Below are 26,606 nucleotides of genomic sequence, written 5' to 3'. Positions count from 1 at the left end.
ATATATGCATGCCCAAAAGGGGTGATCTACGGCATTCAGGAGCAGGCCTAACACTTATGCGCGGAAATTGCTATTTTAAAAGACATGCGCATACATTTGCCGAATTACTTCCATATGTGCACGCCTGCTAATTATCTAGTGTAAGTGATCATAAACCTGTTTATTGTGCAGGACTGACTGGGTGGGAGGGCATTCAAGCTGAAGAACCAGAAAGGTCTCGATGACCTGGAAAAGGACTGGCAGATTAATTGGTAAACTGGTTAATTTCATTTCTGTCCGAATGTTTTAAAATTGGCCAATTTACGTGAGCAAGTTTCACGCATAAAATTTACTTTCATGCATAAAATATTCATGCATATATTTTTAAAATAAATAGGAAAAGTAGGCATGTGCAATGCATTGGTATACATGGTTTCAATGCATTGCATGTATGTGCACTGAAGACTACATACGCACATAGAGCCACATTTTAAAAGCCCTACCCGTGTAAATCCATAGGATTTAAGTGTGAAGGTGGGGTTACGCGCACCGGGCCTATTTTACAATGGCCCAGCAACGCGTGTAAAGCCCTGGGACGCATCTAAGTCCCGGGGCTTCAAAAAAGGGGAGGGGCGGGGCCAAAGGCCCCGCCCCCGCCCCTCCCCGCTGTGTCGGAGGATCGCGTGCCGTCCAGAGGCAGGCACAAGAGGTAAAATAAAGGTCGGGGGGGGGTTAGGGGAAGGGAGGTTAGGTTAGGGGGTTAGGAAGTTCCCTCCCAGGCCCCTCCAAAATCAGAGCGGCCTGGGAGGGACCTGCGCGCACATGTTATAAAATCAGGCGTCCATGGGTGCGCACCAGGTAGCACGTGCAATTTTTTAAAAATCTACACCATATATTGCGGGGGCAAAGACGACTATTTTTAAAACACACGTATATCATACACGCTGGTTATAAAACACTAGCACAGACCTGCTCGCAGCCTTACATGCGCGAATATGCCACCGCACGCTTTTGTTTGAAGATAATCCTCCCTGCGTCTAGTGTTTTTCCTTCTTAAGAATGCAGAGTTTGAGCAGGAGAAGGATGCCATGGACCACAGAGTCTACAGCAGTGGGGAAAAGCCCCTGATAACTGAAGAAGGTGGACATGGTGACAACCCGGCAGACAACAATCAAAAGAACACTGCAGACACCACTGCCAGAAGAACCGCAGCAGGAACTGTAAAGAATAAGATGGGCAGTTGTACCTAAGGGGATTCCAGTGAGATTTACTGGGGATGGGAGCAGAGGTTGCATTAGAGAGAGAGTCTTACAGTGAGGATAATTGCAATGAAATGTAATAAAACTGAAAGACATACAGCAGCCTGGATGTTACACCAACGAGCCTCAGGTGGGGGTTACAGAGGGTTCAAAGGTGCGAGCTTGGAGACACAAAAAGCCTCACGTCAGGAAGAGATTACAAGAATGGTATGCAAAGAGTTGGAAGATAAGGTACAGCACTTACTTTATTGAGGAGAACACTGTAACAGGAGGTTAGAAGGCAGTGCGATGGGGCTGCAGTAATTGTGTGCAGGTGACTGGAAGCCTCTGCAAGAAAGCCCATTATGAAAGTAAGGTAATTAAAAGTAATTGTTGCCAAGATCTGGATTGCATCATTTTCCAGGGGACTAATAAAAAGATGCAGACACAGAGAAGGATTCTATCTCTAAAGCAGACCTTAGTAGTGAGCCGCGCTCATAACGATGAATTATTGCACTTGGTTTCTCTCTCATATGCTCTCAGCACATCCCACATGGCTCCTGAAACTCTGACAGACTCTTAGCACTCCACCAGTCACCTGATCCATGCAGCCTGCTTCATGCCAACAGCTCCTCTCCCGAGCCCCCTCCACAGCAGAAAAGGAGAGATGCAAGCCAGAAAAGCTCCTCCACAAATCACAGACCTTCCAGAACACAGCCGAACCTATGCATCTTTTCTATAACCTCTCGCCTGCTTTAAAAATGCAGTAACGTGCAAATGAAATACAAACTGCAATGAAGGCATTAACCAATCAGATGCCTGTGCCACACTGTACGGGAGACCATCGCAAGGGTAATTTTCTGAACAGCCGCATAAAAAGCTTGTTTGAAACATTATTCCCCCCCCCCCCAGCATTGGTGAAAGTATAAGCACTGTTCACAGTACACAGACTTTTACAGGCAGGGAAAAAGGGGTGAGGTTAGGTCACAGGAGGGAAAGCGCAGCATACACGAGGATTTAAAAATGAACTCTCTCCTGGGAACTTTCTCTTGCATACTTTCTATCGGCTTCAAAGCAGGGGACAAAGTGTGCAGGTATAAAGCACCTGTGCTCCCTCACCAGGTCAAATTTTATAAAGGGAAACTCCCTGGAGAGTTTCCCTTTGAAAATTAGCTTGCAGGCCCACTGGTTCAAAGCATCCAAATGACCATAAGCCCCACGGTTAGTTTCAAAACTGCCCCTCATATCTCTAGGTAATTAATCCCTGGGTGGATAGTCCCAGATAGAGACCAAGGGGCATACGCCTGGGTTCAGCTATTAAGTGCTCAGTACTTAAAAGTAGGTAGAAATAATAGTAGTCCAGGATTCCCTGTATATATGTATGTATGTGTGTGTGTGTGTGGGGGGGGGGGGGGGGGTGAGATTAATTTCAAGGCCCTTGTGCATTGCTTAGCTCTTAAACTGCCCTTTCAATCCAGTGTAAACAGCACTGATAATCTCATAGAGGTAGGTAGCAGCAATAATCACATTGGAAGTTGGATGGTTTGACTGATATTTGATAAGATGGATTAAAAAGTTCTTTGCAGCTTTACTACTCTTCCTTAACCTGTGCGGCACCAAGCTAGGTGCCTGGTCCACCTTAAATCCCACAGAGGGAAAGGGCTCAGTGGGCAGGATCCAGTTGGGGAGGTTAAGAGGCAGAGCCCAGCTGGGATCAGAAGGCCCCCATATCTCTAGGAGAAGGCAGCTCAATATATTTCTGTCCTAACTACAGCTGTGAGTATTGCTGCTGGAGGTAAGCAGTGTTTCTTGGAGAAAGCAGCTCATAAAATACATTTCTCTCCTGAATAAAGCTGTGACTTATGTTAAAAGGTAGGCAGTCTTCTACTGTTTTTATGTTGAGAACTATAAGTACACTTGGAACCTGTTAAGAAAAGGCTGGCTTCAGCGTGGTTTTTGCTCCAGCCTAAAAAAATTGCTTGGTCATCCCACAAGCTTATGGATGCCAAAGGTCAACTGATTTACAATCAAAATTCTGAATAAAATGCATGATCTATTTTCAGCAATTGTCTCCAACTGAATAAGCCAATTTCTGGGAGAATTTAACTCCTCTCCTTCAAAGTCAATATAGTTAAAATTCAGTGCCTCCTCATTGTAGAATAGGTAGAATTTAGTTCCCATTAATCACCAGAATAAAAACATCCCAGTTATCATACCTCTCCTGTAGTCTTCCCTATTCTCCTGGTCAGTACCAGGTTGGCACCGTGTTACTCTGCTCCTCCCACGTGTGTTCTCGCCTGGGTTGGTAATGAATTACTCTTGAATGGCACTCCCAACTCCTTCTCTCTGGTAAAGAATGTAAATTCCTTCCTTCCTGATGATACAGCTAATCTTCAGGTGCTTTCTAAGCAAAAGACACCACTTCCTTGTAGATAACACAAAATCTGAGACCCAGGTGAAACCAAACAAGAGACAGGAAGAGTGGAAAAAACTTCCTCCTCAGTTATCAAAAAGGTTCCCACAACGTGGACATAAATTAAGGATAAGGCACTTTATCTCCAATTCTTTGTCCAGGTCTCTGTCCACGAGGTCCACGAGGTCAGTAAATAAGAACGTAAGAATTGCCATGCTGGGTCAGTGCAAGGTCCCATTGAGCCTGGCATCCTGTCTTCAACAGTGGCCAATCCAGATCTCTAGAAAGTACTCAACAGATCCCAAAAAGTAGATCCATTTCTTGTTGCTCACTCCCAGGGATAAGCAGTGGCCTTCCCCAAGTCCACTTAATAATGATTTATGGAACTTTTCTTTCAAACTGGAGTAGATTTTAAAAGAAGCGTGTGGGTGGGTACATGTGCATGCGCTACCCGGCGTGCACACATGGACGCCCGATTTTATGACAAGCACGCGCATGTGCGCGCATGCTATAAAATCGGGGGTCGGCGCACACAAGGGGGTGCACAATTGTGCACCCAGTGTGCGCCGATGCCTGCGGCCTTCACCCGTTCCCTCACGGAGCGGCCTGTGAGGCAACTTCCCTTCCCCCTACTTCCCTCCCCTTCCCCTAACCTTCCCACCCCCTAGCTCTATTCTAACCCCCCCCCCCTCCAACCTTTATTGTACCTTTTGCGCCTGCCGGCACGTGATCCTCCAAAACAGCGGCAAATGGCCGCTGTGCTGGAGGCCTCTGGCCCTGCCCCACCCCCTGCCCGCCCCTTTTTCGAAGCCCCGGGACTTAGACGTGTCCCAGGGCTTTATGCGCATCGCCGGGCCTTTATAAAATAGGCCCGCTGTGCGTAACCCGATTTACGCATGGAGGGCTTTGAAAATCCGTCCCACTCCTTTTAAAGCCCGCTATGCTAGACGCTTTGACCAAATCCTCTGCCGACAAAGTCCCCAGCTTGATTGCACCCATGCTTATCCGGATGTTTAGTCATTTTGTTCTTAACAATAGCTTCCACCACTTTTCATAGGCTTTGAAAGCTGGAAACCCTTTTAGGATTTTTGGACTTGGGGATACTTTTCCCCCTGTCGTTTGGTTAATGCTGGAATTACACTCTAGTTATCCCACCCTCACTGGTGAGGTTATCTTTTCTCAGGATGAAGGTGCAAGAGCCGGAAGAGAAGTAAGGAGAGCAAGAATGGACAGACCTCCATTTGTTTTTTGCTGACTCTTATTTTTGCGAACTTGAGCTGGATCCTCTTCTTTTTAAATTACAGTAAGGACTATCTTTTATTTGAACACCAAGTACTGACTCCAGAGTCTCTTTGAATTTTACCCTGCTTTGGACTTGCAAGGGGATGGACGGACTCTTGGTTTTTGCCTGCACTTTTGATTTTGGCTTCCCTGCTCTTGTTTTTCACGATCTAGCACCTTCGGGATTTATTTAACCTGGAGTGTGACGCGGTTACTGAGACTGCGATTGTCAGCACCAGGGCCCCAGAAGAGAAATCTTCCTTGCCGTCCAGACTTCAAACCGGACCTGTAGACGCCCTGGTTGAAGATAAGGCACTGAAAGAGGGTACCTGCTACACTACCTTTTCCCTACTGGAAAAAAAGAAGGTGCAAGTTGTGACTGACCTGACTTGGTTTGTTTTTTTTTTTTGCAAAAATTACCACTGACCTTCAAGTTCCTGGTGATTTGCTACTATTTAGTTTTCAATTTGTTCTTGCACCTCTTCAAGACTCACATTGCTTCCTTTCAGACTCTCTGACTCATCACCTACAAAAAATGATTTTGAGGTGGGTATGTCCCCAACATTCTCTTCAGTAAAGATCAAAACAAAGAATTAATTTAGTTTTTCTGCTCAGCCTCAGTGCCCCCTCTTATCCCTTAGTCATCAAATAGCCCAACTGATTCCCTTGCAAGTTTCCCCTTTTAAATGTACCTGAAAAAGCTTTGTTTTTGCTTCCTTGGCAAGTCTCTCCTCAAATTCTCTCTTAACCAGATGTATTAGTATTTTACATCTAACTTGCCAGTGCTTATGTGCCATCCTATTTTCCTTGAAGGTCTTGTTTTCCATTTTCTAAATGATGCCTTTTTGGCATTAATAGCTCATTTCATGGTAGCATTTACCCCTTGTGGGCGATGCTTGTTCTTTTTACAACCTTTATTAATTTGTGGAATGCATTTTATCTGGTCTTCCAAGATGGTATTTTTAACCAATCCCATATTTCATGCAGACTTAACTCTTATTAACTGCTCCTTTTAATTTCCTTCCAACTGGTTTCCTCATTTTATCGTCACCCTTTTTAAATTCATATGTTACTGCTGAAGTTTTATTTATAATTCTCCCTGCAGTGATTATTTCAAGTTTGACTGCATTATGGTCACTATTAGCAAGCAGCTCCACCACCAGATTCTGCATTCCACTAAAAAATAGATCTAAAGTAGCAACCCCACCTCATTTATTCTAAGGCCAATTTCTCCATGATGCAATCATTTACGGCAACCCTGACATACCCTGATGAGAAATTCATCTAGTTGATAATTGAAATCTCCATTATTGTGTTTTTACATTTTGTAGCCCATCTCATCTCCATTAGCATTTTACAATCTGTTTCAGCATCCTGGCTGGGTAGATGGTAGTAATACCCTCCCCATCATACATACATAGAATTTATGCTTCTTTTCTTGGACAGAGTAGTTTAACTTGCTTCTTTTTGAAAGCCTTCTTCTGTAGTTCTCCTATAAGACCATTTACTACAATAATACTATTTCCTGTAACTCCACTAATATATTAAAGGATCCAAGCTAAAGTGATGGTCAGGGCAACTGACCCTGCACTGCGAGAGAATCAACTGCTGAGGAAAGCAGGAGCAGAATAAAAACAAAGGCAAGCTACAGACAGATAAGGAAATTAAGGATAAAAACAGAAGAGCATCTGAAGACACAAAAACAGTTTGCAACCACTTTTAAAGGAAAACCATATCTGCGAAACTAGACGACACAACTGTTCAGTTGCCGCCACTGTATTCTGTTCAGTGAAGCCTCGGATTATCTGCGTGTCTGATTTTCTCTACTTGTTAAAATAACCTGCTGCTTTCATTTCTCAAAAGGTTGTGTCAGCTCAATTATCTCCGACTGCCTTGACCCATATAATCATGCAAATGTGTGAAAGAATGCAGAGGTCAAGATAACCCGAGAAAATCAAAGGCAAGGGGAGAGGGAAGTTGCAAACGGCAACTGACTTTTCTCCCCCCCCCCCCCCCCCCAAAAAAAAATTCATTATCCAATAAAATTATTATTCTACCCTCCCCATCCCAAGACTCAACTTCCATTATTGTTGCTTATATCTTCATATTTCTCAATCCTGGAATGAAGCCTGACACTACTTGCTACTCAAACTACCTGTTTGCTAGTAAAACCTAATCATGCCCTTTAGGCAGTCTAATAAAAAATGAACAGCAAGCTGTCCACCTCTGGGTAAGTATGGATTTAGAGTCCCTTTAACCATTACCCTAACAAAACAAATTCAGGTAATATGGGAGGAGACTAAAGCCACACATTATTCCAGAAGGGCAGTGATAGTGCTGGGGGCCAATTGTGCCGAAACTTTGCCCATAGCATGATCAACATCAGACACTCTCTCACCAGATAAACACAACAAAAGCTTCTCAGCTCCAGTATGCCACGCACCCTCCCCTTTCTGCTATCACTAACCCTGCACAGATTTCAGGCCATCACCCTCATTCATGCTACCAGTTCTCCATTCTAACTACTGACTAGGGATGTACAGGAGAAAAAAAAATTTGTTTTAGTTTTCTTTTCGGAGGTTTTTTCCCCACTAAATTCGGTCCATGGATTGTATGATTCGTTTTCATTTGTGAAAAAAAACAAATCAATTACAAAAAAAAAAAAAAAAATGACCAATAAATGAAGACGAGGCCTCGCTGGGCCTACCGCCCATCCGCCTGAGAAAATGTTGGGGCTGGGATTGCCCCTGGCCCCCCACTTACCCAGTCCGGTGGGGTTCCACCGGCTTTGGCCTGACCTGGAGGCCAAGTCCCGACCCCCGGGCCTACCCAGAAGCTGGGTCCCGATGCTGAGGCTTTAATGCCATGACCCGACCCAGAGGCAGGGGCCCGATGCTGGGGCCTCAGCCTACGCCAGGCACAGACCCAGGCCTGATGCCGTGACCCCAGCGGACGGCATCATTTGGCTTGCAAGTGCAAGAGAACAAAGAGGACCAAGAAGAGGCTCTAAGGCCTGGGCCTGACCCTGGGCCAAGGCCCAGGTATTGGGATCCGGCCTCCTGGCTGAGGCCCCAGCATCGGGACCAGGCCTCAGACCTGGGTCTGGACCAAGGCACTGGTGTTGGGACCCAGCCTCTGGGCCAAGTCATGGCATTGGGTCTGGATCCGGGCCAAGGCTAGGCATCAGGATCTGCCCTCTGGGTTGGGTCACGGTGTTGGCCTGGATCCAGGCCCCGGCCTAGGCCCCAATATCGGGACCCAGCCTTTGGGTCGGGTCTCGGCATTAGGCCTGTGTCCGAGCCTAGGCCCCAGCCTTCGTCTGATACCTGACAGATAAGGAAGGTTTTGAGGTTTTTTTGTTTAATTTTTGGGGGTGTTGGCAAAGGCCCCGGCATTGGCCAGTGTCTCCCCTGAGACCCTGGCGTCGGGCCTTGGCCTATGCCCTAGGTGAGGCCCCGGCTTCGGGCCTAGAACTAGGCCCGAATTATTAGTTTAAAATGAAACGAATGAATAAGATTTGTTTCATTCGGGGTATCCCTGATTTGTTGTTTCGGGCCTCCCCAAATGAAACGAGTTAGTCTTATTTGTCGCGTTTTGCAGTTTCTTTTTAAACAAATGCATATCCTTACTACTGACAACCAAATTCTCCCACTCGTTCAACAAGCAGGTCTGGTACTGAGTGCACATGATACTTTGAATTGCCTTCACTACCTTATGACCAGCACAGCTTATCAAGAAGGGCCATTCCTTTTAAAATCTCACAACTCTCCTTTGCACAATTCTGAAGCCTCTCAGAATATCACAACTCCCATTTCACCCCTCCCAGGATAGCATTCTCCGACTACTCTAAACTGCATAAATCAATACCGTACATTTTTCATTGTCCAGATACAGCACTATAGGGCACATGCACATTCCTGGAGTGCATAATTCCTTTCCGTTTCTAAGCAAATGTTTCTTAAAGCTGAAAACCAACCTTTTCAGCAGAAGAGACTTGCAAAACTGAATCTTTTCCCCCCAACAGAAATAAAACAACATAAGACCCCCCCCCCAAAACAATCCTTCCTTCATCCCTCCAGCATGAGAGGCAACAGGGAGTTCTTTGCCTGTCACTTACCCCGAGTTTCCTGCTCTTCATTTTTACATAGCCCTGCTTCACAATGTCACTAAAATTTGTAGCCATGGTGTTCCCCTCAGGTGATACGGTATCCTGTCCCCTGAGCAGGAACTATTTTCCAGAACGATGCTGTATCCTATCCCCTGGGCGGGGTCTCTTTCCCAATGAGATGGTATGTTCTGTCCTCTGAGTTGGGGTTGTATCCCGGGCATAAGGGTTTGTCCTGTCGACGTGATCCGTGGGATTTTCTCAGATTTCTGCTTTTCTCCTGCCCTCAGCTCCGTCTTTCACACACACAGGCTGTAAGAGAGAATAAGGCACATTAACAGAGAGGAATAGCTCTCTCTTTGACCCAAAAAATGACAGCCCAAGGGTGAAGAATGCTGAGTTTAGGAAGAAGCAGCCCCTCTTCATTGGGTTTCGATTCTGGGTCAGGGATACTTGAACTGAAAGTAGCACTCTGTATACCTGTAAAATCCACCTAACATGCAGCGAGGCCCAGAAAAAGAGTATGAGGTGGGTAGAATAGGAGACAGCATGCCAGCTCTGGCTCTGAATGTCCTTAGTCATTCAACTGCTGATAGTTTTTTTCCTGCTTGGACTTCTTAAGTACATCCAGCACTGCTGCCATCTGACAGGCCTCTGGAGACTGGTCACTGCACCCATAGAGCATGCAAGGACATTTCACGCAGTAACACCTCCATGAAAGCTGTTGAGAAAATACAGGCGAGAGCCCAGAAACAGCAGCCTTCGGGGGGAACTGAATGGATCTATATTGCAAACACCCAGACAGAGCACATGGGAAGCTGAAGGGGCCCATTCATTCATTAGTTCAAAGATAACAACCATGAGAGGCTGAAGGGCCTCTGACGGTAAAAGCCCAAAGAGCAGCCATGAGAGGCTGAAGGGCCCATGGCTACAAGAGACTAGAGAGTCGCCAGGGGAGGCTGAAAAACTGCAACAGCCTAACGAGAGCAGACATGGTAGACTGAAGGGTCAAATACAGGATGTATTTATTTGATTTATATTCCTCCTTTCGAATACTTTAAAGCAGATTATATACCCTGTCCCTAGAGGATTTACAATCTAAGAGGTCATTTATCAAGTCACGATGTATTTTACTACGAGAGGAGCGAAATATCACAGGAGGAGGAGGGGGAGCATTCCTGCAATATTTTGCCCCTTCCCGGGAAAATATTGTGACAGTTTCCCCGCAATATTTTTTATTGCAGAGAAAACCTGCAATAAAAAATATTGTGAGGAATTGTACAGCTTACTGTGTTCCATATGAGGCTTTAGTTTATATATTTATATTGAAAACAACTGCAATAAAAACTTAATTAAAAAAATATATTGAGATAAATACATATCACGAGGAAAGGTTCACTAATGAGCAATGGTGATCATCTTAAAGGGCCAGGCAGCCAATGAGTCCAATCTACCCTCCAAAGGTCTGAGTAGACCTCAGGCCACAACCCTGCCACCTGTCAAGATGGCCGAGCAGGCCCAAAAGTTAACAAAATATAAAAAAGATTAGTGTGGCAATGCCCTGCCCCTACTCAAACCCCTCCCACCCAATTATATAGAAAATAAACACTGGTGGTCTAGGGGCCTTCCAAATACCCCCTGCCCCTCAGACTCCTCCCCTTATTTAAGAAATCAAGTTGTAGTGGAGTACCCCCTAACTCCAGGCCAGTCAATGCCATTTTCCAAAATAGTCCCTATAGGGCAGTGGTTCCCAACCCTGTCCTGGGGACCCTCCAGCCAGTTGGGTTTTCAGGATAGCCACAACGAATATGCATGAGAGAAAGTTTGCATGCACTGCCTCCATAACATGCAAATTTTCTCTCATGCATATTCATTGTGGCTATCCTGAAAACCCGACTGGCTGGAGGGTCCCCAGGACAGGGTTGGGAACCACTGCTATAGAGGCAAAGGCCGGTCACTTCCATTTTAGAAAGTGGCATTGACCGGCCCAAAGCTAGGGGGCACTCCGGGCTGCCACTGGGCTACCACAGATTGATTTCTTAGGTAAAGGGGTGGGTGAGCCACTAGACTACCAGGGATTATGGTTTATGCTATGGGGGGCCAGCTATACTATGTTGTGCCTAGGCCACCTTGACAAGTGGCTGGGGTGGGTGGGCAAAGGTCACTCAAGACCCTTGGGGGGATTTCTGAATAGTGGGAGATGGGGTTGTTTTGGGGCCACATGGTCCTTTAAAAAGCATCCCAGGGACATTGGGATGCACATTAGCATCCTAATGCACCTAGGATCTTTTATCTAGAATTCCAGAGTTTGCATTACAATAACACGGCTTGCTTTTTTTTTTTTTTTTGAGGCAAGTCACATTACTGTATTTGCATAGAATTACCTATGCGTTTGCTGCTTTTCATGCATGAGTAAATTTTTGCATGCAAATGCATGCAAAGGAGATAATTTCAATAGGGTGTGTTTTTTTGGGAATAAAATGCAATATCACTATGATATTAGTATATCATGCAATAAATGCTATTTATCACAGCTTAGTAAATGTGCCACTAAGTTTGCACCTGAGGCAATGGAGGGTGAAGTGAATTGCTCAGGGTCACAAGGAGAATCAATGGAATTTGAAACCTGGCCTCACTTGTTCTCAGCGCGCCACTCTAACCACTAGATCACTCCTCCACAGCATTATTTTCATGAGAGGTACCTACTATGAAATGCTGAAGGGACCCTGACTGAAAGAGGCCAGAGACTAGCCACGAAAACCAGAAAGGCCTAATTCTGCAATTAGGGTCATGCACAGAAACCAAACAAAACAAATGCTCATCCCTATCCACAACAACACTTTGAGAGCTCAGTTATAGGAGTGTAAAAAGGGCCTACAACTGAGAAAACCTAGGAAGAGCAGCCAGAAGAGGCTGAAGAGCTCAATATGTCCTTAGTCTTCCAGAAAGGACAACTATGAAAGACCCATGACTGAAACAGCCTAAATAACAGGCAAGGGAGGTTGAAGGGCCCATGACATTAACAGAAAGCAAAGGACTCATGACTACAAAAGACAAAGCAAGTGCCTGTGCCATGGAATGCTGAAGAGTCCAATACTGTAAAAACAGCTGTGGGAGACTGAAGGATCAAATAGTACAACAAAAACTAGAGAAAGCACTTACTGGGGAGGGGGGGGAGCTGAAGGATTCAATAGTGCAATAATCTCCTAGAGAAAGCAGCCATGGGAAGCGGAGGAGCTTATGGCTACCACAGCCAACAGAGCCCTGTATTGCAATAAATCCCACAGACAGAAGCCATGGAGAAGATTAGGGGGCCCGAATGCCACAACATCCCAAAGGGAACAGCCCCAAGCAACTGGAAAAACCTAAGCTGCCTGCACCAAAAAAAAGAGCTGCTGTGAGAGAGAAAATGACCCAATACTGCAATAACACAGGAAAAAAACACGGCCAATTCTGCAAGTTTGAAACCAACCACCATGGGAGACCGAAAGACCTCATCTTACAGGGAAACCAGCTTTGGAGAGGTTTAAGGACCAAACCGTTCAATAATCCCACACAGAATGGAACTATAAGTGACTGCCACAGCTCAGAAAATGAGCTAAAGGACCCTGGCCATCAGAGTTTTGAAAGTAGCCATGGGAATTGAAGGCCTTAGCGAGCGTCTTGACAACAGCCACGGGAGGCTGAAGAAACAATACCACAAAAGCTCAGAAGCCAATCCTGGGAGACTGAAGGGATGACAACTGTCATTTACAGAGAGTCTGGATGAAAACCAAGATAAAATGGCTGCAGCTTCCCAGAGAAAGCAGCTAGAAAAAGAATATGAAGAGGTGACTGCAGCAGCAGCCATGCTGAAAGAAGAGTCAGCGGATGCTGAAAGAGTAAAACATCAGCAAAAACTCATCAACGATTGAACCAATGTGATATCCTGGATGAATGTCGGTATATAAAAATTTTAAATAAAATAAATAAAAATAAAATAAATCAAGGGGGTATAACAGCCCCTATAAATTTGCAAGCTGTCACATGCACAAATTACACCAATTTTCAAAACAAACTCGGGCGTGCAAGATCACTTTGAAAATTATCCTAGCAAAACTCCTTCCACAAGTTACACCTGCTAATTTGAAGGGAGAGTTTTTCCTGAGAAAATGCATATGCAGACTCTTCAAAACCGCACCTCCCAGAACAAAATTACGTGCACACCTGGTGAACGCGTGTGATTTTACATGCCTATCAGGCAGGCAGTTCTCAAAGGGGCCAATTCTGTGAGTAAAGCGCTATTTTACTCACAGAATCCCTTTGAAAATGACCCTTATACAGAGGTCTCTTCTCTTCAATCTTTGGAAAATATTTCCTGGAAAATACGGTATCAGAACTTTCAAACCATTTTGGTGCTTTTCAAGACTTCATGTACCACAGCCTGATTTAAACATGCTAAAAAGCAGGTATGCATACCACATCCATCGGAATCGATATGGGAAAAGGAAAATTCTTAGTGAAAAAACACAGAAGTATGAGGTCAACAGAATACTATACAGGACTTAAGGAGGGCTCGCATGTATATGAATAGAAATAAATCTCAGACCCCTTTGCACATAAGACCATTAAGAAATGCCGCACTGTGTCAGATCAGAGGTCAATCAAGTCCCGTATCCTGTCCTCAAAAGTGGCCATTCCAGGTCAAAAGTACTCGGTAGGATCCCAAAAAATAGATCCAAACCTTCCTGTTCATAACCGGGATAAGCAGTGGCTTCCTCAACTCTACATGGCTGAAAGTGATTTATGTAATTTTCCTTCAGGAATTTGTCCAAACCTTTTTTAAATCCAGCTACACTAACAGCTGTTCCCACAGCCTCTGGCAACAAATTCCACAGTTTAATCATGCACTGAGTGAAGAAATACTTTCTCTGATTTGTTTTAAATGTGCTACCTATTAGCTTCACGGAGTGTCTCCTAGTCAAAGTACTATTGAAAAGGGTAAATAACCATTCCCTATTTACCCACTCCACACCACTCATGATTTTATAGACCTCAATCATATTTCCTCGCAGCTGTCTCTTCTCCAGGCTGAACAGCTTTAACCTATTTAGTTATTCCTCATAGAGGAGCCACTCCATCCACTTTATAATCCATCCATTTTATAATTTTGATTGCCCTTCTCTGCACCTTTTCAAGTTCTGCTATACCATATTTTGAGATGGGGCAACCAGAACTGCACACAATACTCAAAGTGCAATTGTACCGTTGACCAATTCAGAGGCATTATGATATCTTCAATTTTATTTTCAATTTCTTTCTTTTTAATATCTAACATTCTATTTGATTTTTTGACTGCCGTTACACACTCAACCAAGGATCTCAAAGATTTGTCCACTGTGACTCCAAGATTCTTTTCCTGGGTGATGCATAATACAGAACCCAGCATTGTTAACTCTAGTTTGGATTATTCTAGCCTATATATGCATCACTTTGCACTTGTCCACATTACATTTTATCTGCCTTTTAAATGCCCGATCCCCCAGTCTTGCAAGGTCCTCTTACAATTCCTCATAATTGGCTTCTGATGTAACTATTTTGAACACTTTTGTATCACCTTATGGAATTTACTCCCTGTACAACTATGGCCCATAGAATGCCAGAAGTTGTTCAAGAAACATTTGAAAACTTTTCTTTTTCAGCAGGCTTGTGAGGCAACAGGTTAGCAAGGACTAGCTTAATAGAACTGATTCGCAATGGATGATTATTTTTTATGTTGTTTTGTTGTTTGTTTAAAATGACGGATGTTTTTAATGTAGCTTGCCACAAACAGTAGAGTGTGCAAGTAATACATTTATTTTTGCTATCTGCAAATTTGATAACCTTGCTCATCATTTTTTCCAGATCATGTATAAATAAATATATTAAAAAGCATCAGTCCCAGTACAGATCCATGGGGCACAACACTATTTACCATTCTCTGTTGAGAGAAATGATCATTCAATCCTACTCTCTGTTTTCCATCTTGTAACCAGTTACCAATCAAAAATAAGGCATTGCTGCCTATCCCATGATTTGTTAATTTATTGATGAGTCTCTAATGAGAGACTTTATCAAATGCCTTCTGAAAATCCAGATCACTATAATCAACCAGCTCAACCTTGTTTATTAACCCCTTCAAAAAAAAAAAAAAATCCAATAGATTTGTAAGACAAGACTTCCCTTTGCTAAATCCATGTAGGCTCTGCCTCATTAATCTATGTCTATCCAGATGGCCAGAAATTTTGTTCTTTACAATAGCTTCTACCATTTTGCCTTCAACCATCAGCAGAGAACAGTCCTCTGCCACCCTGTAACAGGAAAGTGGGAGGATAAAAGGTCCGAGTGTGCCTAGGGGTGGCAAAATCCTAAATCAATCCCTATTCACTCCCCTCCATGATCGCCGATCACATTCGTAAAACCAGGCTGGCTCAATGAAGGACACTGGCACACTGTATAACATTCCAAACAAAAATTCTCCATTTTATTTTCTGGAATAGGCAGTCAGCCAAGAACTATGGGCGTGGATGAGAAAGTGTTTCAATACGTACTGAGCAAGGCAGAAAGTCATGGGCTTCCATACAATGCGTGATAAAATCATGGCTCATCATAAGGGTTCAAACCTGTTATCCTCTCCACTACCTTTTCTCTTCTTCAGCTCTATAGGAGGCCTGGTCGCTTCAAACGTACCAAATGAACACACAAATACATAGCTGCACGCATGTTATAAAATCCAGGGTTGGCGCGCGCGCAAGGGAGTACACCATTGTGCAACTTGCACGCGCCAAGCCGCGCAGCCTGCCTCTGTTCCCTCCGAGGCTGCTCCCCCCCCCTCCCCGCACCTTCCCCTCTCTTCCCCTACCTAACCCGCCCCCAAGCCCTACCTAGAACCCTCCCTTACCTTTGTTGAAGAAGTTACGCGCGCCGGCTGACGGCCGCCCCGCGATCCCGGGCACAGCGGCAAATGGCCGCTGTGCCTGGAGCCTCAGGCCACGCCCTGCCCCGCCCCAGACCACCCAGCCCTGCCCCTTTTTGCAAGCCCCGGGACATATGCGCGTCCCGGGGCTTGCAAGATAGGCTCGGTGTGCGCAGGGGAAGGCAGGAGTAGCTTTTCGGGGGTTGCGCGCGTATCTTATGCGTGCAACCCTTTGAAAATCTACCCCCAAGAATACTAAAAAGCAGTTCCCCAATGAGTTAACTCACCCACTCCTGCACTTCTCCTTTTGGCTGTAGGGTAGTTCCTTGCCAGTCCGGTAGTCCTAAGCTCCGGCCCAACCGTGAAGGGAAATGGATTCCACTCCATGTCCTTTCAGCCTTGAGCCTCTTCCCTTGAGGGGGGGAGAGCCCCTGCAGGGTCTTGGAGGGTCCCCGGGACTTCAAGCCCACAGGCTGGGTTCTCCAACTGATTACATGGCTGGAGGTCTCTGAACCCCACCCTATATGGGAGAGGGCAGGGCAGAAAAGGGCAAAAAAACCTGCCAAAACCTTTCCTCTTTGTACTGCCCGCTCTCTGGAGTCCAACAATCAGAACCTTCACACTTTTTCCAAAAGCCCCTTAAACCAGTTTACATCGTGACTCATTCCCATCTCTTAAAACGCCATCCAGAGGTCATTTCATGGTACTACATGATAACTCTTTAACAAGTCAGAACATGATGATGGCAGGGTGTCCCCACACTTCACCCCATAATAAAAGAATTACTGGTAACTCTAGGGGGTCGCCACAGCATCTAGAAACTTTATCACCCCAGTCATGTCCTGACAAGCTATTTACCCAATCAATACTGGGGTAATTGAAACCTCCCATTATTATTGTGTTTCCTAATTTCCATTAACATTTCACTGTCCGTCTCTTCATCCTGGTCAGGAGGACAATAGACTATCCCCACTGCTTTACTTTTCTCTGTCACACTGGGAATTTCTATCCATAGAGATTCCATATTGCATCATGTAGGACTTTTATCCTGTTGACTCTATTCCATTCTTTTTGTATAGTTTAGTTTATTTACTTGATTAATCACCTTTCTATTAAAGAAAATCAAAAGTAATGTTCAAACAAATCAGTGCAAATAATACAATGTACAATAACATACTAAAATGTAATACAGCCCCTCCCCTCTACCAATTTTACCTGGCCTGTCATTCCGGTATGACTGTGTCCCATTGGTTATCATCCTTCCACCAGGTCTCTGGGAAACCTATTATGTCTACATCTTCATGCAGTGCCATATATTCTTAACCCTCCAATCTTATTTTTTAGACTTCTGGCATTTGCATACAGACAATTCAAGGTATGATTTTTAATTGTATTCACGGCCTGTCTAGAGGTTGAAATGGGTAATTTGGAATCATTTCTCTCTCTCTCTCTGCTCTTTATTTAAATACAGCTAGGCAACTTCTGCCCTTATCACAACCTCACTATTAAGATATTCTAACTTTCCCATTATGCCAGTATCCTTTGAAGATACCTCACTCTGAACTATGCACTCCTAAGTAGCTATCAGCTTTCCTTCTTGATTTAGTTTAAAAGATGCTCTACCTCCTTTTTAAATTTTAGTGCCAGCAGTCTGGTTCCACCCTGCTTAAAGTGGAGCTCATCCTTTTGGAATAGTTTCCCCCTTCCTTGAAAGGTTGCCCAATTCCTTACAAATCTAAACCCCTCTTCCCTGCATCACCGCCTCATCCACACATTGAGAGTCTGGAGCTCTGCCTGCCTCTGGTGTCCTGTGCTACTTTGGAATGCTACTTTGGAGGGTCTCCATTTCAGCTTTCTACCTAAAACCTAAATTCGGCTTCCAGAACCTCCCTCCCACACTTTCCTATGTCACTAGCACCCAAATGGACCAAGACAGCCGGCTCCTCCCCAGCACCATCTAAAATCCTATCCAGCTGATGTTCGAGGTCCGCCACCTTCACACCAGGCAGGCAAGTTACCAGACAATACTAATGCCCACCAGCCACCTATACTCCTAATGATCAAAATATCAACTACAATGGCCATCCTAATTCTATCCTGCTGGGCATATGTGCTCCCAGAAATGCAGCCTTGGTACCAAGAGGATACTTCATCACTGGGCAGGTAGGTCCTAGCAACAGGGTCACTTCCAGCCACACCAGGTAACATTTCTCCTCCAAGGCAACACTGGAGCTGCCAGACTGGAGGTAGGACTGATCTACTATCACCCTGAAGGTCTCCTTTATGTTTATTTATGTAAAAATGTTTATATACTGAACTAAGATCAGGACCAAGATGGCCGACGCATAAGACGTGTCGAGAGGTCGCTCCGTTCTTTGGTCCAGAAAATTGCCTTTTTTGGTTACTTATTCCTTAAAAAATATATCATGCCTCATACGAAGCATAAAGCTCGACTCAAGGAAAATATTTCCGTTAAGGAAGAGGAAATGCAGCAACCAAAGATCGATAGATTCTTCGACCTTACCCCGAAGACGCCGGAGGCGAGGGCCGCAGGGACAGTGGTGCAGGAGCTCAGCATGCTGTCCATGGCCGATGAGATTTCGCTCAGCCCGGGGGCACCCGAGACGCCGACGCAACCGAGAGCTTGTCCGGAGGAGGTAAGCAGCGAAACATCGCGAGACTCAATGGAGAGGAGAGAGTCTCTGCACGCTGAACCGGACGGACAGGTCGAGGTGTTGTCGCCCGGAGAGGTTGGAGGAGCGGCGGGATTTACCGCAGCCTCCACACCGGACCCCCAAAAGGCTCGTCTGGCAAAGAACATCGAAGGATCCAGTGTGCTTCAAGACTTGGTAAAAATACAACCTAAAATGGCTTTTTCCTTACAGAAACCGCCTTTAGTCACTCTGGACTCATTGTGGAATGCTATGACCTCTATTGAATCTGCTGTTACAACTTTAACCCAAGCATTTTTGGATTTGAATAAGAGAGGGTTGAAGGTAGAGAAAGTTGCAAATGAAAATCAGGAGAAAATAGGAAAATTGGAGGAAAAAATTGAGACGATGGAAAAGATCCAGGGTAATTTGGTAAAAATGGACAATATAACAGAAAGGAGATTTGAAAACATTGAAAATTCACTACGATTTTTAAATCTGCGGATAGTCAATTTTCCTATCTTGAAGAAAATGATGCCTTTGGATATGCTAAAAGAATATATGGAAGTTTGCTTAAAAATTCCTAAAGAAATTACCCCGGTAATTACCAAAGCCTTCTTTGTTTCAAGAAAATCATTGCAACCTGAACCAACGGAAATACCTGATCAATCTTCTATGAACTTGTCTCAAATGCTTGAGTTATCTATTACCTCTGAAGTTAAGTCTAGAGGAACTTTACTGGCGTCCTTCGCTTTTGAACAGGACAGAAATATGGTTTTAAAGTTTTTCTTTAGAAATAGGTCTGTTCAATATTATGGACAAAATGTTTGGATTTATCCGGACATGGTTCGTAGTACTCAAGAGAGAAGGAAAAAATTTATCTTGATGAGAGATGAAGCGATAAATAGAGGTGCTAGCATGACATTAAGGTATCCATGTAAGTGTCTTCTGAAATATCAGGAGGCTAAATATATATTTATGGAACCAGAGCAACTAAGGGATTTCTTAGATGGAAAGTCTTGATTCACAGTAATCAATTAAGGGATATGTCTTATGCTGTACGGTTTATTTTTCCTTAGTATTTATGATTATTTAAGAGCTCTGTAAATTCCTATCTTGGTCCCATATTACCTGAATAATTAGAGATCCATTGGAAATATGGAAATTGATTGTGCTTTTTTTTTTCTCTTTTTGTTAATGCCTTGGATCTTTATTGCTTTATTGATATATGATGTAATATATCTAAAACTGCATAATAAAAAAAAAATTACAAAAAAAAAAAAAATGTTTATATACTGCTCTTACAACGGACATCAGTCAAAACGGTTTACAGGTTAAAACATACTTAACTAAACCAGTTTGGATGAACATATACCATCACTTCTTATAGTGACAGTCTTTCCTTTCAATAAATATGACCTAATGTCCAATCAACTGTGCAAACTGCTGTGCACTGGCTTATTATGGGCAACTATGGGGATTTAAAAAATTCGGCCATCAAGTGATTTTCTTCACTGTCTACTGCCATTATCATCATTACTGGCAATCTCTCGTAGTGGAGGACGATTGATTTCCATGATTGCTCCTTCTGTGGGTCTGAACATGACTAATGAAGCCAATCTGGGACTGACAGACTCTACTGCAAATTGGAGACGTTTCAGAGTGGAATAGGTGAACCTAGGTTACTGATTTGGTCTGTGGCATGCTATTTCTGCTGTTCCTGCTTTTTAACCTTGTGTTTCCATCATAGGACTTTGAAGTGCCGAGATCCTAGTAGCATTCTCTTCCTCCATTACTGAGAACAGTTGCTTAGATATCATTATGGATCAGGCAAAGACTGGTGGGGCAACCATACTTCAGAAGAATCCTCCATACTGTTTCTTAGATGAGAGTCAAAGGTTTTTTGTTTGTTTTTTTAAACTGTCAATCTTGGCATCCTTAAGTTCATTTAGAATCTCCTCATCATTTCGGATCATCAAAATGATTGTGTGGAGCCTTGTTGTTGTTTTTTTATCTGTTAGAATTCCTCACCTCATCAAAGGTTTGGGGAATTCTGAGTTAGTTTCTGACTGTTTTGTGGGATGGCATTCAGAGTCTTGATTGAGAAGATCTTCAAAATGCTTCTTCCATTGATAATGTTTCTTGCCTTGCTTAGATCTCCTTCATCCTTAGGCCACAAGGGGTTGATCCCCGAGCGCTCAAATAATAGGGGTTGGCTGGCACTAAAATTACCACACATGTCACGGATGTCAATGAAAGACTGGATTTCCTTTGTTTTCCCCCCATCATCGGGTTTTTCATGTTGTGGCTTCCTCTGTTGACCTCTGCCTTTACTTGTTGGTTCCAAATAGCATACAATAATGTGTTTTTGCCATGAAATAAATGTCTATAGTGTGTAAATATGTTACACAGAGCTTACTAACTAGGCCGCACATGTTTCAGGGATAAAAGTCAAGTTCTCTCCTGACATGTGCAAACCTTAAATCACTCTTGAACTGGAGCATTCACTGAAACGGCTGTAGAGCCAGTTACAGAGTGGTTATGGTTAAATACGACCACTACAAATTTAAATCAAACGAAAGCCTTTGTTCCACTGAAAAACATGTTTATGGTTGCCTAGGAACACATGAAGAAAGCATATTTTATTGTGTTTTAAAATTATAAAAAGCCCCCCCCGGCAATGTGCAGGAAGACAAAAATGCAGAGAAATTCACCTTACACACTGCTGCGGCCTCATGCACAAGGGATGCCACACAGCTCCAGCATCCTAACGCCCTGTGCCACACTATGCTCAGCCCCTCTGCACATCCAGGGCAGCCACCTTACAGGATTTTCAGCACTGCCAGAATCTGATCATTAACCTCCCTCATTCTCCTAAACTAACCACCCCATTTTCTCCGTTAAGACTATGCACAAAAAATGTTAATTTGTTCATCAATTCCTGCATATTGCGTTGGAGGATTTATCTCCCATGAGAACCTGCTGCTTTGCACCTCGCTTTCAGTTTCCGTACATCAGGGTGAATGGCTCCCACTAGGCCACTGTGCTGTACAGTGCACATCGTAGCAGTCTGAAGGCTCTCCCTCTGCAAAGAAAGTGGGAGGAAGGAACAGGAAGCGGCAGAAGCTGGCATTAGCCAAGCACTGGCACTGAGCTAATATTAGCTGTCAGCGTGCAATTAGCTTTGCTAATCAGCGGATGCTGACAAAAATAGACTTTTTCCTAGGAATTCGGTAATATGTAGCTGGGTGCTCCATTCGTTTGCTGCCGTTTGTGATTGGTGCCAGTAGCCATGTAGCACTGTAGCAAGGTCTGCATAGTAGCACAGAGGACATGGAGGAGTAGCCTAGTGGTTAGACCAGCAAGCTTTGAGCAAGAGAAGGCAGGGTTCAAATCCCACTGTCACTCCTTGTGACCTTGGGTGAGTCACATCACCCTCCATAACCTCAGGTACAAGCCTTAGTTTGTGAGCTCTGAAGGGGCTGAAAGGTGGAATAGAAATAAAATAAAGAGGTATTTTCTGAGATATGCTCATCCTTGCTAAACAAGTACAAAGACATGGTCTTGGAAAAAAATATAGACATATTTAGCAGAAGGCATAGGTGATTGCACAAATGAGCAACATCAGATAGGGTAAAAAAAAAAAAAATGACCATGAGCCTTATTGGCTAGCAAGCTATGGGGCTGATGTTAGCAGAGGTCTCTGCTCCTGTTTTGGAACACAGTAAGTTAATGCTGGTATTTAACAGGGCTTTTAACTCTGAAAAAATGTGCATTAAAACAGTGCTAAAATTAGGGCTGATGCATGTAGACCCCTGTACGAGAAGGCATTAGCTATTCCCAGCAATGCAGGGGAGCAATTTGAGGCACATTTTCTTAATGCTGGAAATTTAAACTCCTGGGTCAGAGCAGGAATAAAACTTAATTCACATTTCCGGTGGCCAAGTTATTCTGTTGCTGTGAATCAATCCTCCCCGACCAGACCCTCATCTTGTATAGACGGAGCACAGATAAGTTTCTTTTTAACTATCCCCCTGAAGCAGTGAAGAACGAAACGTCAGCTGATGTTGGGGCTTTTTTCTTATTTGTTTGTAGGGACATGGAGTTCGTATCTAATATGTTTTAGTGCAATACCAAAGATATATACTAAAAAACAGTTCACCAGAGATTAATTTTTCCTCTAATTTCCAGCACCTTTGTGCTCATCCTAAGGTGAATGACAGATAAGACCGTGTGTTGGACACATCATCCAAACATTGACTGGCTTGCTGACACCTTTTTCTATCTCAAAACTTTGAGACTTACGAGTGCTTGGTGTTAAATGTTTTTTTGGGTTTGTCTCTGTTGCTGTGCCCAGTGTGGTAGTGACAGGCTCAGTGGTTCCCAACCTCTTTTGTGTTGCGGCACGCCTGCCACCTTCACCTCTTCTCTCTACCCTCATCCCACTGGCATCAGAATCACCTTCTCTTCCATCTCCCCTGGTATCAACACCACCTTCCCTGCCTTCATAATCATTATCCCCTTCCCTCTCCCTGGCTTCATCATCATCAGCCCTTTCCCTCCCCCTCCACCCCTCTCTCTCTCCCCCCACCCCCCGCATCATCATCATTATCATCCCCCTTGTTCTCCCTCCACCCCTCCAATCCCTTTGGCTTCATCATAATTATCACTTCCCTCTCCCTCCACCACATCATCATCATCATCATCATCCCCTTCTCTCTTTCCGGTATCTTCTCCCTCCACCCTTTCCTCTCTCTCCACCTTTCTCCCCCACCCCCTGGCATCATCATCATCAACGTCCTTCTCCCTCTAACCTGCTCCCTCACATCATCATCACCTTTCCTCATCCACCCTCCCTCTCTCTCTCCCCCCACCTTCTGGCATCACCATTGCCACCCCTTGCCTGTTCTCTGCTTCCCTGGTATCATCACTTTCTTTTCCCTCGCTCTCTCTCTCTCTGCACCCCATGGCAAATTCAGCTGTCCCTTCTCTCCCCCTGTCCTGGAACCAGCAGAAGTCTAATCTGCACTTACCTGGTGCTGCTTCTTCCTCCTCTGCCAGCTTCCCTCTTCAGTCCCAACCACAGAAGCCAGCAGGTCTGGCAAGACTACAGGGCCCCATGCAGTTTCTATTGCAGAGGAAAGCTAGCAGAGGGGAGAAGCAGGAGCAGCTGCTCACTAACCTCCGCTCTCCCCCCCCAATCCTTCTGCTAATGAGAGGTTATCCTGCAGGCCAGGAGGAAAAGGAAAAATGAAGACTGACCTTCAGCTAAGTTGACACCAGTTGGGTCTAGCTGCTTCTACCACACTGGGCACAGCAATAGAATAACTTTGGCCAGCAGACACCTGAGCTTACTCCATCTCAGACCCAGGAGTTTAATTTCCAGAGTAATTTCTCAAGGCAGGCACTTAGAGTTGAACAGTATGCTGGTGTTGTGCATCCTGGACTTTAGCATCCTGTTTAGCTGTAGGTGCCTGCCTCAGAGAGCTTATGCTTTGATTTTACTTGCTACAACCTGCCAAAATAGCATTGCAAGTGAGATTGGTTGGCACTCTGCATCCCAATTTGTGGGCACATTCTCTCATCCAAGACCATTTTGGTAAGGAAAGACAAGTAAAACCAAATAATAAGCTCTCTGGGGAAGGCACCTACAATTGAACAGTAAGAACTGTGTGTGCACTGTTCAGCTGTGCAGGAATAGCAAGAAAACCTGTGACTAGTGCCCACCTTAGGGAGCTTATGCTGCAAATTTAACTCCTGGATCTAAGGTGGAGTTAACTCACATTTCTGGTGGCCAATGCTATTCTAGATACTATTTTACGAGCACAGCAATAGAATATCATGACCACCACCGCCCCAATACAGGCTACCTACAACACTAACTCCTGGCACTGTGGCACAATGGCCTTGCATGCAAGACTGCATCCTGACTTGGGCAGATCATCGTATGCAAGGCCATTTGAGCAAGTGAAATGAAAGGGTAAGCTCTCTGGAGAAGGCAACTACATCCATACAGTTGGACTCTTGTGACCTAGTCAGGATACACAGCATCAAAGTGCGAACTGTTTGGCTCCAAGTGCCCACCCAGGAGAGCTTACCCATTGATTACACTTGGCATGCCTTGTCCAAATGGCTTTGCAAATGAGATCGTGCCCAAGTTAGTACAGTATGCCCATCGCCAATCTTGACGTGGGCACATTATCACAAGCAAGGCCATTTTAGTCAAATTTACCTCCCTATTCCTGTTTTAAAGCATGTTTCTGCATTTGAGTGGATTTTCAGGTTTTAGTGCGTTTTTTAAAAAATTTAGCACCCTTTTTATTTTATTACTGCTCGATTTGTATTCACAGGAGTTCTGGTTTTCTATTGTGCACATTAACCAAAACCCATGCTAAAATGTAACTCCTGCTTTAGTGTGGGTTTCATTGCATTGGCCCCTACATGCTTTACAGGCTGCCTATAAGTAGAGGTGGCTAGTCATATGCAAACAGGATTCTACCCTTCTGTCAGGAAGACATGCTTGGCACCAGATTGTGCACCTCAAATACTTGTCGCTTGTCATCTTTCTACTTGTTTCGTTGCCTCTCCGAGCTAAATCCAGGACTAAACACAGAATCCCTGTTTCACGGAGAAGCCTGAGAGACGCAAGTGTGAAGATCTCCAGGGGTCCAGATTCTGACAATGGCACGTAGGCATAACAGCTTCCATCTCCCTCTGTTGCACATTTCACATGCTCAAAACGTGAGAACACAATTAATATTAGATACTTTTAAAACAAGCAGAATGCCATTTTCAAAAAACAGGCTACTAAACTTTCAATAGTATGCACTAAGACCATTAAAATCTTTCTTTTAAATAATGCAGCCCCCAGGCTCGCCTTATGCAAGGAAGACAAGGTTTAACGCTTGGAGACAAGAATAGATATTCAGTTTAACCTACTGGGAAGCAATCAGTCTCTCCAGGCTTGTCCGAAGTCTATCCTGACCCTCTTCCCCACATCTTACCCCATCTGTGGGTCTGAAGGGTGCAAGAGCAACTCTCAGTTCTTCCTGTCCGGCTGGTACCATCCTTTATAATGACATCGGCTTTCCTAAAGTCTGTTACCATTTTGGAATACAACAGCAGCAGGAATGCAACAACTGGGGATTGCTCCCACCCTCTTTGCACTCAGGGATGAGGTAAGATTTTGGGAGGAGATAGGATCTGGGAGTTTGGCTTTGGGCAAGCTTGGTGGGGTTAATTTCTTCCCAAGGGGTTGAACTGAATGACTATGCTGATCTCCAAGAGTTAAACCTTGTCCTCCCTGTATAAGGCAAGCTAGGGGTGGGGGGATGGGAACTGTTTCAGTTTGGCAGTGGTGGACAACAGTTTGTTTTGGAAATGAAACACAAACAAAATTTTGGTCATTTTTCATTTCATTCACAAAATGCAATGGAACAAAAACAGGAAAACCAAAAAGCACATCCCTAGTGCATGGCTCCCAGCCTCAGGATCATTGTTGCACTGATCATACTAGAAACATTCGGAGATTGGTTCTATTAAAAACAAGGAGAACAAAATCCCTGGCTAGTTGGGTCTGAAGGCTCATGTGGCCAGATTGCCAGCACTGGCTCGAATTGAGCTGGAAGTGCAAAGGAGACAGGAGGAACTACTGGGCGGCCATATTGTGTGGTCACCTCTTACAAAAGGAAAAATGTGAAGAGGCATCAGGCTTTTGCAGAGCAAACTGGAGCTTAATCCCTGTTATTTCTTAGGAAAACAGTAACACAACAAATAAGAATCCTTCCACAACCACAATTTATTAAATCCAGAGATATATCACAAAATTGTGACACACATCGTGTTTCTATCTATATCCTCTTGAACTGAATTGTGTGTAGGGTACTGTATTCCATGATGATGTTTCAGGTTAGTGGGAACTGTGGATACCAAACTTTGGATAAAATAATTGTGCCATGCACACCTAAAATGTGGAATTCTGTCTAATTTCAGAAAAAATAAATTG

General features: G+C 44.3%; 1 protein-coding gene across 6 annotated transcripts in view; it reads right to left on the bottom strand.

Annotated features, from left to right (window-relative positions):
- The window catches only part of DOK4 (docking protein 4), a 186,884-nt gene that overhangs the window by 130,506 nt on the left and 29,772 nt on the right, over positions 1 to 26,606 (bottom strand). For all 6 annotated transcript variants that reach the window (XR_003857752.1, XR_003857753.1, XM_029608929.1 and 3 more), the window contains one exon: positions 9,029 to 9,328. Coding sequence is in view for 4 of the 6 variants with exons in the window: in XM_029608929.1 (XP_029464789.1) it covers positions 9,029 to 9,094 (66 nt within the window). In the remaining 2 variants the exon portion in view is untranslated. The remainder of the gene's footprint in view (positions 1 to 9,028; positions 9,329 to 26,606) is intronic.

Source organism: Rhinatrema bivittatum, chromosome 7, assembly GCF_901001135.1.
Source record: "Rhinatrema bivittatum chromosome 7, aRhiBiv1.1, whole genome shotgun sequence".
NCBI classification, from domain to species: domain Eukaryota; kingdom Metazoa; phylum Chordata; class Amphibia; order Gymnophiona; family Rhinatrematidae; genus Rhinatrema; species Rhinatrema bivittatum.
The sequence above is the reverse complement of the archived record's forward strand: the minus strand, read 5'-3'. Positions and strand labels throughout refer to the sequence as shown.